This window comes from Salmo salar, chromosome 28 (genome assembly GCF_965601325.2).
Source record: "Salmo salar chromosome 28, fSalSal1, whole genome shotgun sequence".
Classification (NCBI taxonomy): domain Eukaryota; kingdom Metazoa; phylum Chordata; class Actinopteri; order Salmoniformes; family Salmonidae; genus Salmo; species Salmo salar.
Genome location: NC_138318.1, coordinates 27,142,175 through 27,157,857, shown reverse-complemented (window position 1 = coordinate 27,157,857; position 15,683 = coordinate 27,142,175). Strand labels below are relative to the sequence as shown.

The 15,683-nt window shown below is 44.9% G+C and overlaps 1 protein-coding gene across 3 annotated transcripts in view; it reads left to right on the top strand.

Annotated features, from left to right (window-relative positions):
* LOC106589746 (proteasome activator complex subunit 4B) overlaps positions 1-15,338 on the top strand; it is an 81,244-nt gene extending 65,906 nt beyond the window's left edge. For all 3 annotated transcript variants that reach the window (XM_082970539.1, XM_082970538.1, XM_082970540.1), the window contains 8 exons: positions 618-826; positions 1,975-2,060; positions 2,162-2,290; positions 4,344-4,499; positions 10,857-11,019; positions 11,515-11,648; positions 11,886-12,027; positions 13,447-15,338. In XM_082970539.1, coding sequence (XP_082826665.1) covers positions 618-826; positions 1,975-2,060; positions 2,162-2,290; positions 4,344-4,499; positions 10,857-11,019; positions 11,515-11,648; positions 11,886-12,020 — 1,012 coding nt within the window. In that variant the 3' untranslated portion in view covers positions 12,021-12,027; positions 13,447-15,338. The remainder of the gene's footprint in view (positions 1-617; positions 827-1,974; positions 2,061-2,161; positions 2,291-4,343; positions 4,500-10,856; positions 11,020-11,514; positions 11,649-11,885; positions 12,028-13,446) is intronic.
* Positions 15,339-15,683: the final 345 nt, after the last annotated feature.

The window sequence follows — 15,683 nt, the reverse complement described above, 5'->3', positions numbered from 1 at the left end:
TCTCTCTCCCTCTGTCTCCTCCCTCCCTCTGTCTCCTCCCTCTCCCTCCCTCTGTCTCCTCCCTCCCTCTGTCTCCTCCCTCCCTCTCTCTCTCTCCTCTCTCTCTCTCTCTCTCCTCCCTCTCTCCTCCCTCTCTCTCTCTCCTCCCTCTCTCTCTCTCCTCCCTCTCTCCTCCCTCTCTCTCTCTCCTCCCTCTCTCCTCCCTCTCTCTCCTCCCTCTCTCTCTCTCCTCCCTCTCTCTCTCTCTCCTCCCTCTCTCTCCTCCCTCTCTCTCCTCCCTCTCTCCCCTCCCTCTCTCCCCTCTCTGTCCCCTCTCTCTCTGTCTCCTCCCTCTCTCTCTCTGTCTCCTCCCTCCCTCTCTGTCTCCTCCCTCTCTCTGTCTCTTCTCTCTCCCCTCTCTCCCCTCTCTCCTCCCTCTCTCCCCTCTCTCTCCTCTCCCTCTCTCTCTCCTCCCTCTCTCTCCTCCCTCTCTCCCCTCTCTCTCCTCTCTCTCTGTCCCCCCTCCCTTTCTCTCTCTCTGTCCTCCCTCCCTCCCTCCCTCTCTCTCTGTCCTCCCCCTTTCTGTCTCCCCCTTCCCCTCTCTGTCCGTCCTCCCCCCTCCTCTCTCTCTTCCCCAGCGTCCTCACCTACATCTTCATGATAGACGTCAACCTGCCGTATACCCAGCCCACAGCCTCGCCTCGCATCAAGAAGTTCACAGAGCGGGTACTGCTGCGCCTCAAACCCCTGATGGAGGGGGACGAGGAGATCCAGAACCACGTGGTAGAGGAGAACGTGGAGGGGGAGCAGGACGAGAGGACACAGGCCATCAAACTACTGAAGACAGGTACGACCCCAAACACAAGCCATCAAACTACTGAAGACAGGTACGACCCCTAACACAAGCCATCAAACTACTGGAGACGGGTACGACCCCTAACACAGGCCATCAAACTACTGAAGACAGGTACGACCCCTAACACAAGCCATCAAACTACTGGAGACGGGTACGACCCCTAACACAGGCCATCAAACTACTGAAGACAGGTACGACCCCTAACACAAGCCATCAAACTACTGAAGACAGGTACGACCCCTAACACAGGCCATCAAACTACTGAAGACAGGTACGACCCCTAACACAGGCCATCAAACTACTGAAGACAGGTACGACCCCTAACACAGGCCATCAAACTACTGAAGACGGGTACGACCCCTAACACAGGCCATCAAACTACTGGAGACGGGTACGACCCCTAACACAGGCCATCAAACTACTGAAGACAGGTACGACCCCTAACACAGGCCATCAAACTACTGGAGACGGGTACGACCCCTAACACAGGCCATCAAACTACTGAAGACGGGTACGACCCCTAACACAGGCCATCAAACTACTGAAGACGGGTACGACCCCTAACACAGGCCATCAAACTACTGAAGACAGGTACGACCCCTAACACAGGCCATCAAACTACTGAAGACGGGTACGACCCCTAACACAGGCCATCAAACTACTGGAGACAGGTACGACCCCTAACACAGGCCATCAAACTACTGAAGACAGGTACGACCCCTAACACAGGCCATCAAACTACTGGAGATAGGTACGACCCCTAACACAGGCCATCAAACTACTGAAGACGGGTACGACCCCTAACACAGGCCATCAAACTACTGGAGACAGGTACGACCCCTAACACAGGCCATCAAACTACTGAAGACAGGTACGACCCCTAACACAGGCCATCAAACTACTGAAGACGGGTACGACCCCTAACACAGGCCATCAAACTACTGGAGACAGGTAAGAGAACAGAGGATAGGGAGAGCGAGAGCATATTGATGATGATAAACCCAGTTGTAAAGCAAAAGAAAACAGTCTCTGCACATCTAAGATCAATGCACATTTGTCATTTTAATGTGTCAACCTTTTGGTTACAATGACCTTTGTCAGAGCATACAATGTAATAAAGGTTTTCTATTTGTTTCCAGTACTCAAGTGGCTGATGGCCAGTGCTGGACGCTCCTTCTCCACGGCTGTTCCAGAGCAGCTCCAGTTGCTGCCACTGCTGTTCAAGGTGGGTGGGTCAAGGAAGGAAGACACCTGGAGAGGAACCAGACTCAAAGGGGGAGGCCTATCCCTAATCCCTCTTCACTCTCCTCTCTCTTCCTGTTGTAGATCGCTCCGGTGGAGAATGATGACAGTTATGATGAGCTGAAGAGGGACGCTAAGACCTGTCTGTCTCTGATGTCCCAGGGACTGCTCTACACAGAGCAGATACCACTGGTCCTACTGGCCCTGCAAGAGGTAGGGACACTCATGCTCTGCAGGTGGTAGGTGACCACACACCCACGTGCACTCAGTGTGGGAAGTGAGTCACTGGGCCATGCGCTTTTCATTTCTGACACACACACTTTTTCCACATTTTGTTACATTACAGCCTTATTCTAAAAGGGATTAAATAAAAAATCAATCAGCAATCTATAATACCCCATAATGACAAAGCAAAAACAACAGGTTTTTAGATTTATTTTGTGCCTCGACACAATCCTGTCTTGTAACTCTACGGACAATTCGTTCGACCTCATGGCTTGGTTTTTGCTCTGACATGCTCTGTCAACTGTGGGGCCTTATATAGACAGGTGTGTGCCTTTCCAAATCATGTCCAATCAATTGAATTTACCAGGTGGACTCCAATCAAGTTGTAGAAACATCTCAAGGATGATCAATGGAAACAGGATGCACCTGAGCTCAATTTCGAGTCTCTTAGCAAAGGGTCTGAATACTTATGTAAATAAGGTATTTAAGTTTCTTTTTAATACATTTGCAAAAATGTCTAAACCTGTTTTCACTTCGTCATTATGGGGTGTTGTGTGTAGATTGCTGAGGACTTTGTTTTTGTAATCAATTTTAGAATAAAGCTGTAACAAAATGTGGAAAAAGTCAAGGTCTGAATGCTACCTGACGGCACTGTAATTAAACCACTAGGCCTATAGGCTATACCTACGCTGCGTTGTATGCTTCTTGAGTAAATCTGAGCAGGAAAAAAGTGTAGGCTATTCCATTCAAACAACTAGACCCTATGCACACATTGTAATCAAATTCCAAATCTTAATTGGTGCATTTCAAACTTCTTTTGTGATGTGCAGCCGGGAACCAGTTCCGTACGATGGCGAGTGGTGGGGTCGAGAAATCAGATTTGAAGGATCCTCCATCATTGTTTAAATCTCCAGTTTGGGAAGATTTTGGCTTTCCAATAGAATCAAAAATGTATTGAACTTTGTAGGATATCAACGAAATTGATTTATTAGACCATTCAATTAATTTGACAAAGATAATAAGACATGCATAAGTGATTCAAATTTTCCTTCAACTTTCTGAAGTGGCAACAGCGTGTGAATTCCCCCGTCTGTGTGCGCATCTGCTACTTTGTAGCCATTAGCGATTATGCTAATGACTACGGTCTTCTGGTAGATGGAAAGGCTCTTCCAAAAACCTACAAAGTAGTCTATGCTGACCTGGCAGAATGTTATCAGGATTAGTTGCATCAATTCAGGGGTGATTTGTTCAGCAAACTCTGCAATCACGTGTGCTACAGAAACAACGCTAACCAAGCAAGGCTCTTGCTGGTGCGCATCTACATTGCTTTATTTAACTAGGCAAGTCCGTTAAGTACAAATTCTTATTTACAATGACGGCCTACCAAAAGGCCTCCTGCGGGGACGGGGGCTGGGATTAAAAATATAGGACAAAACACGCATCCCGACAAGAGAGACAACACAAACTACATAAAGAGAAACCTAAGACAACAACATAGCAAGGCAGCAACACATGACAACACAGCATGGTAGAAACACATGACAACATCATGGTAGCAGCACAAAACATGGTACAAACATTATTGGGAACAGACAACAGCACAAAGGGCAAGAAGGTAGACAACAATACATCACGCGAAGCAGCCACAACTGTCAGTAAGAGTTTTCAGTCAAATTCAAGTTCAAGGGTATCTAAACCCAAAAAAGAATATTTATTTTCACCAGACCACAAAAATGGTCTCCTGATGGGGTTGAAGCATTGTGGGCTTAGAACCGCCCATTGTGTTGTTTTTCTATTAAACAAGTTTGATTTTGAGACTGAACCTGAAAAACAGGTAAAAATCTGAAATGTGGAATAACTGAATTAGGGGGTAAGTAAAACATGTTATAGGGCCCAACATTATATCGCTCATCTATTCCTTTCTTAGTTTTGCATGTTTTACCCCCCAAAATGTAACTTGCTGTACCGAAACCGAACCGTGACCCCAAAACCTTTACACCCACAGTTGTTGTTTTGTAATTAACATTCTGTTATCTTCCAGATAGCGGGCAGCAGTTCGTGGCATGCTCGCTACACGGTGCTGACGTATCTACAGATCATGGTCTTCTACAACCTGTTCACCTTTCTGAGCGACCAGGGAGCCGTCAACGACGTCAGAGCACTGGTCATACGCCTGCTGGAGGACGAGCAGCTAGAGGTAACACACACATACACACACACACACACACACACACACACACACATGCACATACTGTACGCACACACACACACAGACATGTACTGTACACACACACAGAGACATGTACTGTACGCACACACAGGAAATGAATGTAGAAAAGGAGTTGAACAGGCATGAGTGGATGATCATTATACAGAACAAAGACATGGATATGTAGACTGTTTAATGCCAGATAACATCACGGCTGAAAGAGCGGGACATAGCAGTGTGGGGAGGTAGGCCTATTGGTTACAGATCACATTGTGTAATTTCTGAGCAATCTGTCACAGAGGGTGGTGGTGGGGGGGGGGTTTACAGTTCTATGTATGTAGGGATTAGGCACTCTTCCTCGCTCTGTCTACCTCCTCTTTCTCCCCCTCTGGTCCCTCTCTCACTTGTTGCTATGGAAACCACTGGCTGCAGGTGTATTCTGTTTCTATGTGGAGGAGATTAAGGGGGAGGGGGTGAACAGATGGATTTAGCCATTTCTGTCTTTCTATCCAACTGTCCTCTAGGGAGGGCTGTAACGATTATGGAATTTTAGGTAACGATTAATTGTCATGCAAATGGACATGGTAATTGTAGTAAAGTTTTTTTTTTAATGGTATGTTTTGAGATTATAATGCATCTTTGAAAATGAACTACGTCTAAAAAATAATAATAATAATGATTTTGCCGACCTTGGAACTTTTGAAAATGAACCTTCTCCTCACTACCGTGTCGTTCTGCTTGTAAAATGATAACCAACTTTGCCCACTTAATGTCAAACGGAAGAACTGCTATTGAGTAAACTATATCTAGTTGAAGTTGAATCCAGCCTTCTCCTAAAATGAGTTTATTAAGACGATTATGACAACAACAAAATGAGTTTACGGTTATTGTCCGTAATTACACCAGCCTTCCTCTGGAGCCTAATATATTGACTTTCCTTGGCTGCTTGACACCTCTCGTTGCTAGGCGACATAAATTGGTTCACTCAATCAGTGACAGGATTGGGTTTAATACTGTTGTGTAAACGTTGGACCGTGAGTGTGTCTGTTTAATAACATACATATACTGATCAGGAGCTGCGAAGTCACATGGAGACAATTTATTCAGAATTATTTTCTAACGACAAGTCCAGCGACACAAAAGGCCTGATGCTGGTTGCAGCTGTAGATTCCTCTTCCCCAGCCCACCGTACAGTACACAGCCTCTGACCTCCTCTTCCCCAGCCCACCGTACAGTACACAGCCTCTGACCTCCTCTTCCCCAGCCCACCGTACAGTACACAGCCTCTAACCTCCTCTTCCCCAGCCCACCGTACAGTATAGAGGTCGACCGATTAATCGGAATGGCGATTAATTAGGGCCGATTTCAAGTTTTCATACGAGTCTGTAATCGGCATTTTTTTTGACACCGATTATGGCCGATTACATTGCACTCCACGAGGAGACTGCGTGGCAGTCTGGCTACCTGTTATGCGAGTGTAGCAAAGAGCCAATGTAAGGTGCTAGCTAGCATTAAAAAACAATCAATCTTAACATAATCACTAGTTAACTACACATGGTTGATGATATTACTAGCTTGTCCTGCGTTGCATATAATCGATGCGGTGCCTGTTAATTTATCATTGAATCACAGCCTACTTCGCCAAACGGGTGATTTAACAAGCGTATTCACGAAAAAAGCACTGTCGTTGCACCAATGTACCTAACCATAAACATCAATGCCTTTCTTAAAATCAATACGCAAGTACATAGTTTTAAACCTGCATATTGAATTAATATTGCCTGCTAACGTGAATTTCTTTTAACTAGGGAAATTGTCACTTCTCTTGCGTTCTGTGCAACAGAGTCAGGGTATATGTAGCAGTTTGGGTCACCTGGCTCGTTGCTAACTGTGTGAAGACCATTTATTCCTAACAAAAACAGCCGACTTTGCCAAACGGGGGATGATTTAACAAAAGCGCATTTGAAAAAAAAGCACAATCGTTGCACGACTGTACCTAACCATAAACATCAATGCCTTTCTTAAAATCAATACACAGAAGTCTTTTTTTTTTTTTTAACCTGCATATTTAGTTAAAAGAAATTCATGTTAGCAGGCAAAATTAACTAGGGAAATTGTGTCACTTCTCTTGTGTTCATTGCACGCAGTGTCAGGGTATATGCAACAGTTTGGGCCACCTGACTCGTTACGAATTAATTTGCCAGAATTTTACATAATTATGACTTAACATTGAAGGTTGTGCAATGTAACAGAAATATATTTAGACTTATGGATGCCACCATTAGATAAAATACGGAATGGTTCCATATTTCACTGAAAGAATAAACGTTTTGTATTCGAAATGATAGTTTTTGGATTTGACCATATTAATGACCTAAGGCTCGTATTTCTGTGTGTTATTATAATTAAGTATGATTTGATAGAGCAGTCTGACTGAGCGGTGGTAGGCAGCAGCAGGCTCGTAAGCATTCATTCAAACAGCACTTTCCTGCGTTTGCCAGCAGCGCTGTTTATGACTTCTGACACAGCCTCTGACCACCTCTTCCCCAGCCTACCGTACAGTACACAGCCTCTGACCACCTCTTCCCCAGCCTACCGTACAGTACACAGCCTCTAACCTCCTCTTCCCCAGCCTACCGTACAGTACACAGCCTCTAACCTCCTCTTCCCCAGCCCACCGTACAGTACACAGCCTCTGACCACCTCTTCCCCAGCCCACCGTACAGTACACAGCCTAGCTACAAAACAGCCCTGAGCCTTTGTGCGCTCAATGGTGAGACTGAATCACTCAAAGAACTCCAGTCTCCCTGTTCTGTTTTCTCTTTTCTCTCTCTAGCTACATCTAAATTATTCCTTCTGTGATTCCTCGCTTCCCATCTCCTTGCCAACAGTGTTGTTGAAGGTCCAAGGTTACTCCCCCTAAGACCTTCTCCAATGCATTTTGAGGAGGCGGCGAGGAGGAGAATTTGGATAGAGCTTCTGAGTTGAGCCGAGGTAGTCAGTACAGACTGGGCCACCCAGCTCCGTACAGTTTAAGTCGGAAGTTTACAGTGAGGGGAAAAAAGTATTTGATCCCCTGCTGATTTTGTACGTTTGCCCGCTGACAAAGAAATGATCAGTCTATAATTTTAATGGTAGGTTTATTTGAATAGTGACAGACAGAATAACAACAAAAAAATCCAGAAAAACGCATGTCAAAAATGTTAGAAATTGATTTGCATTTTAATGAGGGAAATAAGTATTTGACCCCTCTGCAAAACATGACTTAATACTTGGTGGCAAAACCCTTGTTGGCAATCAGAGGTCAGACGTTTCTTGTAGTTGGCCACCAGGTTTGCACACATTTCAGGAGGGATTTTGTCCCACTCCTCTTTGCAGATCTTCTCCAAGTCATTAAGGTTTCGAGGCTGACGTTTGGTAACTCGAACCTGCAGCTCCCTCCACAGATTTTCTATGGGATTAAGGTCTGGAGACTGGCTAGGCCACTCCAGGACCTTAATGTGCTTCTTCTTGAGCCACTCTTTTGTTGCCTTGGCCGTGTGTTTTGGGTCATTGTCATGCTGGAACACCCATCCACGACCCATTTTCAATGCCCTGGCTGAGGGAAGGAGGTTCTCACCCAAGATTTGATGGTACATGGCCCCGTCCATCGTCCCTTTGATGCGGTGAAGTTGTCCTGGCCCCTTCGCAGAAAAACACCCCCAAAGCATAATGTTTCCACCTCCATGTTTGACGGTGGGGATGGTGTTCTTGGGGTCATAGGCAGCATTCCTCCTCCTCCAAACACGGCGAGTTGAGTTGATGCCAAAGAGCTCCATTTTGGTCTCATCTGACCACAACACTTTCATCCAGTTGTCCTCTGAATCATTCAGATGTTCATTGGCAAACTTCAGACGGGCATGTATATGTGCTTTCTTGAGCAGGGGGACCTTGCGGGCGTCGCAGGATTTCAGTCCTTCACGGCGTAGTGTGTTACTAATTGTTTTCTTGGTGACTATGATCCCAGCTGCCCTGAGATCATTGACAAGATCCTCCCGTGTAGTTCTGGGCTGATTCCTCACCGTTCTCATGATCATTGCAACTCCACGAGGTGAGATCTTGCATGGAGCCCCAGACCGAGGGAGATTGACAGTTCTTTTGTGTTTCTTCCATTTGCAAATAATCGCACCAATTGTTGTCACCTTCTCACCAAGCTGCTTGGCGATGGTCTTGTAGCCCATTCCAGCCTTTTGTAGGTCTGCAATCTTGTCCCTGACATCCTTGGAGAGCTCTTTGGTCTTGGCCATGGTGGAGAGTTTGGAATCTGATTGATTGATTGCTTCTGTGGACAGGTGTCTTTTTTACAGGTAACAAGCTGCGGTTAGGAGCACTCCCTTTAAGAGTGTGCTCCTAATCTCAGCTCGTTACCTGTATAAAAGACACCTGGGAGCCAGAAATCTTTCTGATTGAGAGGGGGTCAAATACTTATTTCCCTCATTAAAATGCAAATCAATTTATTACATTTTTGACATGCGTTTTTTCTGGATTCTTTTGTTATTCTGTCTCTCACTGTTCAAATAAGCCTACCATTAAAATTATAGACTGATCATTTCTTTGTCAGTGGGCAAACGTACAAAATCAGCAGGGGATCAAATACTTTTTTCCCTCACTGTACATACACTTAGGTTGGGCTCTTTAAATCTCGTTTTTTAACCACTCCACAAATTTCTTGTTAACAAACTATATTTTTGGCAAGTAGGTTAGGACATCTACTTTGTGCATGACACAAGTAATTTTTCCAACAATTGTTTACAGACAGATTATTTCACTTATAATTCACTCTATCACAATTCCAGTGGGTCAGAAGTTTACATACACTAAGTTGACTGTGCCTTTAAACAGTTCGGAAAATTCCAGAAAATGTCATGGCTTTAGAAGCTTCTGATAGGCTAATTGACATAATTTGAGTCAATTGGAGGTGTACATGTGGGTGTATTTCAAGGCCTACCTTCAAACTCAGTGGCTCTTTGCTTGACATCATGGGAAAATCAAAAGAAATCAGCCAAGACCTCAGAAAAGAAATTGTAGACCTCCACAAGTGGTTCATCCTTGGGAGCAATTTCCAAACGCTTGAAGGTACCACGTTCATCTGTACAAACCATAGTACGCAAGTATATGGGACCACGCAGCCGTCATACCGCTCAGGAAGGAGAGGCGTTCTGTCTCCTAGAGATGAACGTACTTTGGTGCGAAAAGTGCAAATCAATCCCAGAACAACAGCAAAGGACCTTGTGAAGATGCTGGAGGAAACGGGTGCAAAAGTATCTATATCCACAGTAAAACGAGTCCTATATCGACATAACCTGAAAGGCCGCTCAACAAGGAAGAAGCCACTGCTCCGAAACCACCATAAAAAAGCCAGACTTTGCAACTGCACATGGGGACAAAGATCATACTTTTTGGAGAAATGTCCTCTGGTCTGATGAAACAAAAATAGAACTGTTTGGTCATAATGACCATCGGTATGTTTGGAGGAAAAAGGGGGAGGCTTGCAAGCCGAAGAACACCATCCCAACCATGAAACACAGGGGTGGCAACATCATGTTGTCGGGGTGCTTTGCTGCAGGAGGGACTGGTGCAAAATAGATGGCATCATGAGGCTGGAAAATTATGTGGATATTGTTGAAGCAACATCTCAAGACATCAATCAGAAAGTTAAAGCTTGGTCGCAAATGGGTCTTCCAAATGGACAATGACCCCAAGCATACTTCCAAAGTTGTGGGAAAATAGCTTAAGGACAACAAAGTCAAGGTATTGGAGTGGCCATCACAAAGCCCTGACCTCAATCCTATAGAAACTGTGTGGGCAAAACTGAAAAGGTGTGTGTGTGTGTGTGTGTGTGAGCAAGGAGGCCTACAAACCTGACTCAGTCACACCAGCTCTGTCAGGAGGAATGGGCCAAAATTCACCCAACTTATTGTGGGAAGCTTGTGGAAGGCTACCTGAAACATTTGACCCAAGTTCAACAATTTAAAGGCAATGCTACCAAATACTAATTGAGTGTATGTAAACTTCTGACCCACTGGGAATGTGATGAAAGAAATAAAAGCTGAAATAAATAATTCTCTCTACTATTATTCTGACATTTCACAGTCTTCAAATAAAGTGTTTTTCCTAACTGACCCAAGACAGGTCATTTTTATTAGGATTAAATGTCAGGAATTGTGAAACTGAGATTAAATGTATTTGGCTAAGGTGTATGTAAACTTCCGACTTCAACTGTATATGGACACACTGTCACATTGTGTAAATAATGAACTCTTTCCCCCTCTTCTTCTCTACCTCTGTTCTCCCTCTGTCCCCCAGGTGAGGGAGATGGCTGCCACCACGCTGAGCGGTTTCCTCCAGTGTAACTTCCTGTCCATAGAGGGCCCCATGCAGAGCCACTTTGAGGCCCTCTGCAAGACCCGTCTGCCCAAGAAGAGAAAGAGGGAGCTGGGCTCCGTGGTGGACACCATCCCCTCCGGAGGTAGCTACTAACAACTGTCCAATGCTTTACTTAGAACGCATACTGTTCCTGGTAGTGCTGCAAGCATACTGGCTCGGTTCCAATATCCACACTAGAATGGCCAATGCATAGCTGCATTCTACGTGCTATTGCTAGTGTGGATATTGGAACAACCACTGTCTACATCAGCGTTTCCCAAACTCGGTCCTCGGGACCCCAGGGGGTACATGTTTTTGATTTTACCTTAACACTACACATCTGATTCAAATGATCAAAGCTTGATGAATAGTTGATTACTTTAATCAGCTGTGTAGTGCTAGCGCAAAAGCCAAAACGTGCACCCCTGGGTTTAGGAAACCCTGGTCAACATGCAACGGTCCATTGCCTTACCTGGAACACAGTTGCCATGATTGTGTTAGATGGTCTTTTAGATTGTAGTTTCCTTGACCTTACTAAACCTGTTATACCTCAGCTTTTCAATGCTCCTTTTCAGTATTTTCCTCCCTGTGTGTGTAGATCTGGTGCGGCGTCATGCTGGAGTGTTAGGTCTGAGTGCCTGTATCCTGTCCAGCCCCTACGATGTTCCCACCTGGATGCCCCAACTACTGATGAACCTCAGTGCCCACCTCAATGACACACAGCCCATTGAGGTGAGGAGGACTAACACACACACACACACACACACACACACACACACACACACACACACACACACACACACACACAGAGAGAGGAAGAAGAAACACACACACACTGCTCTCTCACACAAACACACACACCTCAACGACACACAGCCTATAGAGATGAGGGGGACCCCAAACCCATGTCTCTCTCTCCCCATTCCCGGTCATCTTGTTCCTGAATGCGTCTTGTGTCTACTCCTGCAGATGACAGTGAAGAAGACCCTGTCTAACTTTAGGCGGACTCATCATGACAACTGGCAGGAGCATAAACAGCAGTTCACTGATGACCAGCTGCTGGTTCTGACCGACCTGCTGGTCTCTCCATGCTACTACGCCTAGATCCCTGGTACGTAAACATACAGCAGCTAACAGTAACACCCACACACCTGCTGGTCTCTCCATGCTACTAAACCTAGATCCCTGGTACGTAAACATACAGCAGCTAACAGTAACACCCACACGCCTGCTGGTCTCTCCATGCTACTACGCCTAGATCCCTGGTACGTAAACATACAGCAACTAACAGTAACACCCACACACCTGCTGGTCTCTCCATGCTACTACGCCTAGATCCCTGGTACATAAACATACAGCAGCTAACAGTAACACCCACACACCTGCTGGTCTCTCCATGCTACTACGCCTAGATCCCTGGTACGTAAACATACAGCAGCTAACAGTAACACCCACACACCTGCTGGTCTCTCCATGCTACTACGCCTAGATCCCTGGTACGTAAACATACAGCAGCTAACAGTAACACCCACACGCCTGCTGGTCTCTCCATGCTACTACGCCTAGATCCCTGGTACATAAACATACAGCAGCTAACAGTAACACCCACACGCCTGCTGGTCTTTCCCTGATACTAAACCTAGATCCCTGGTACGTAAACATACAGCAGCTAACAGTAACACCCACACACCTGCTGGTCTCTCCCTGATACTAAACCTAGATCCCTGGTACGTAAACATACAGCAGCTAACAGTAACACCCACACGCCTGCTGGTCTTTCCCTGATACTAAACCTAGATCCCTGGTACGTAAACATACAGCAGCTAACAGTAACACCCACACACCTGCTGGTCTCTCCCTGATACTAAATCTAGATCCCTGGTACGTAAACATACAGCAGCTAACAGTAACACCCACACACCTGCTGGTCTCTCCCTGATACTAAATCTAGATCCCTGGTACGTAAACACACAGCAACTAACAGTAACACCCACACACCTGCTGGTTTTTCCCTGATAGTAAACCTAGATACCTGGTACATACACACGCACACACACACAATTTAAACGTATGCTTGGGTGGAAGAATCCCAACACAAATTACAGTACATTATAAACAATACAAGGCACCAAGCATTAATCCCACTATCCATTCTGTCTCTCTTTAGGGCCAAGCAATAATCTCACTATCCATTTTGTTTCTCTTTAGAGCCAAGCATTAATCCCGCTATCCATTCTGTCTCTTTAGGGCCAAGCATTAATCCCGCTATCCATTCTGTCTCTCTTTAGGGCCAAGCAATAATCTCACTATCCATTTTGTTTCTCTTTAGAGCCAAGCATTAATCCCGCTATCCATTCTGTCTCTTTAGGGCCAAGCATTAATCCCGCTATCCATTCTGTCTCTTTAGAGCCAAGCATTAATCCCGCTATCCATTCTGTTTCTCTTTAGGGCCAAGCATTAATCCCGCTATCCATTCTGTTTCTCTTTAGGGCCAAGCATTAATCCCGCTATCCATTCTGTTTCTCTTTAGGGCCCTGGTCAACTTTCAGGAGATTTTTATGTTTTCTTAACGGAGGAACGTCACCCTCGATGCCCTCTTTGAGCCACTTGACAATTCCTCACTCTGGCATTAGACTGGGAAGGCCTCAGACTGAACAGATCAGGGCCCGTATTCAAAAAGCGGTTTAGAGTAGGATTGCTGATCTAGGATCAGTTTTGCCTTTCAGATCATATTGACTACCATTATATGGACAGGGCAGCCTGATTCTCGATCAGCACCGCTACTCTGAGACGCTGTGTGAATACAGGCCCAGAACAGAACACAGCAGCCTGCATGAGGGTAGACCGAGTCCTCACATCCAGGCCCCTGCACTCTGGCCAGACCAACGGACAACATCTGGGTCGTATTCATTAGGCATCAAACGGAAGACAACAGAATGAAAAACAGGGAGGAACTACCTGGGACTTGTCCATTAAGAACTGCTTGTTTTTCTCCTTTTTTTTATGATGTACCCTGAGGACCCTGAAAAGGGGGGATGGGGGGAACACGAATGCATAATGGATGGAATAAAAGTTGTGTATTTAGCGCTGAATTACATTTTTACTATACTTAATATTTAAGGATAAACCATAGCAGGGATGATTGTCCTGCGGTTTGTAATACTACTGTACAGTTTTTCTTAAATTTTTATTTTCTTTATTGCTTGCGTGTGTTTATGTGGAATGCTTGATGATACCCTACCTCTGGTCCAAGTTGTAGTGTGCGTTCCTCCACTAATGCACCACCACTTGTGGAGGAGTGGACGCTACGCCCTGGACCAGAGCTAGTCCCTGTCCCCCCCGTACTATTGCTCTCAGCTCAAAATCCCCTCAATGTTATCAACTCTGAGCCAACTAACTGTATTATCCCAGTAGAGGGTAGAAACCGTACTGTCCCAGTTCTCCAATAGTGAAGTGTTCTTAGCCACAGTCTGTTTGCGTTTAGATTAGATTGAGAATGTATCCCAAATGGTAGCCTATTTGTTTTAGTGCACTACTTTTGACTACGGCCCATAGGGCTCTGGTCAAAAGTAGTGCACTATATAGGGAATAGGGTGCCATTTGAGACTTAGATTAGATTTGAATCTGCCACCCACATTTACGTACATGACTTTTGTGTACATTGTTTAATCTATATATGATATGTGCATATTTTATAATGTGTATATAGCATATGAATATAACATAAATGCACAAACATGTATGTATTTATTTATTTATTTATTGGTTTGAAGTGCTGATATTATTCTTAGAGTTGCTGGTAATGAAAGATTTTGGGTTTGTGAGTAAATAGGTTGTTCAGCTTTTTAGTGACAGAGCTTTTGATTTCATCCTGCTCTCTCATGGGCAATGGTATATATGCAGTAGATGGAGTGATTGTGTATGTTCATTCCCCAAGGCTGTATGTGTGTGCTGTGTTGAGCTGATGAGCGCAGTTTTATCGTCATGGCATGTGTCTAAACACCTCTCAGAACCCCAAGGGACTGGTAATTCCTTGACACAGATAATTAGAGTCTCCATTGAAACAAGGCTTTTCCAGGACAAAAAAGCCAAAGTCCAGGACTAGGCTAAATCTGTGTCTGGGAAACAGGCCCAAGGAATAACCAAACCTCCTGTCCACCACCTTAGCATCACACCCCTTCCTCTACTCTACAATACAATATTATTCTCCATACTTTTTTTAAAACCCTAGTGAGAGTTATTTTTTGTTCAATATTTTGTTTATCCATGAAGACTTGAAAAGCTAGTCTCATTGAAGCATCGGTTCAGTTTAGTACTTCACTCATGTGTAGTGCCAAAACTGCATTGATTTTTTTTAATTTTAGATGTACTGTTTGCTTATATTTAATGAAGAAAATAAATAAATGGGTTGCTTGTAACACATTTCTAGTGTGTGTGTCTGTGCCAGTTGGTTTTGAGATGACTCATATTGAAGTTAGTCACAGCTGGGGCCATATGCATCCTCAGGAATAGGGCAGCAATTGACATTAGAAAATATGGTACAGTGCCTATACATTCATATCAAGTAGACACGTCTTGGATATGCAGTGCAATATAAAGTAGCACTTTGACTGGTTTAACTGTACCATGTTGAGAGGGTTCTTTTATCTTACACCAAGGTCTAGGAGTTGGGTCTCAATGTACAGGTGGTAGCCTATATAACAAAGCCACTGTAACCCACAGAGGGGATTCAAGAATGAGTCGGACCCCATTGTTCCCAAGGTATTT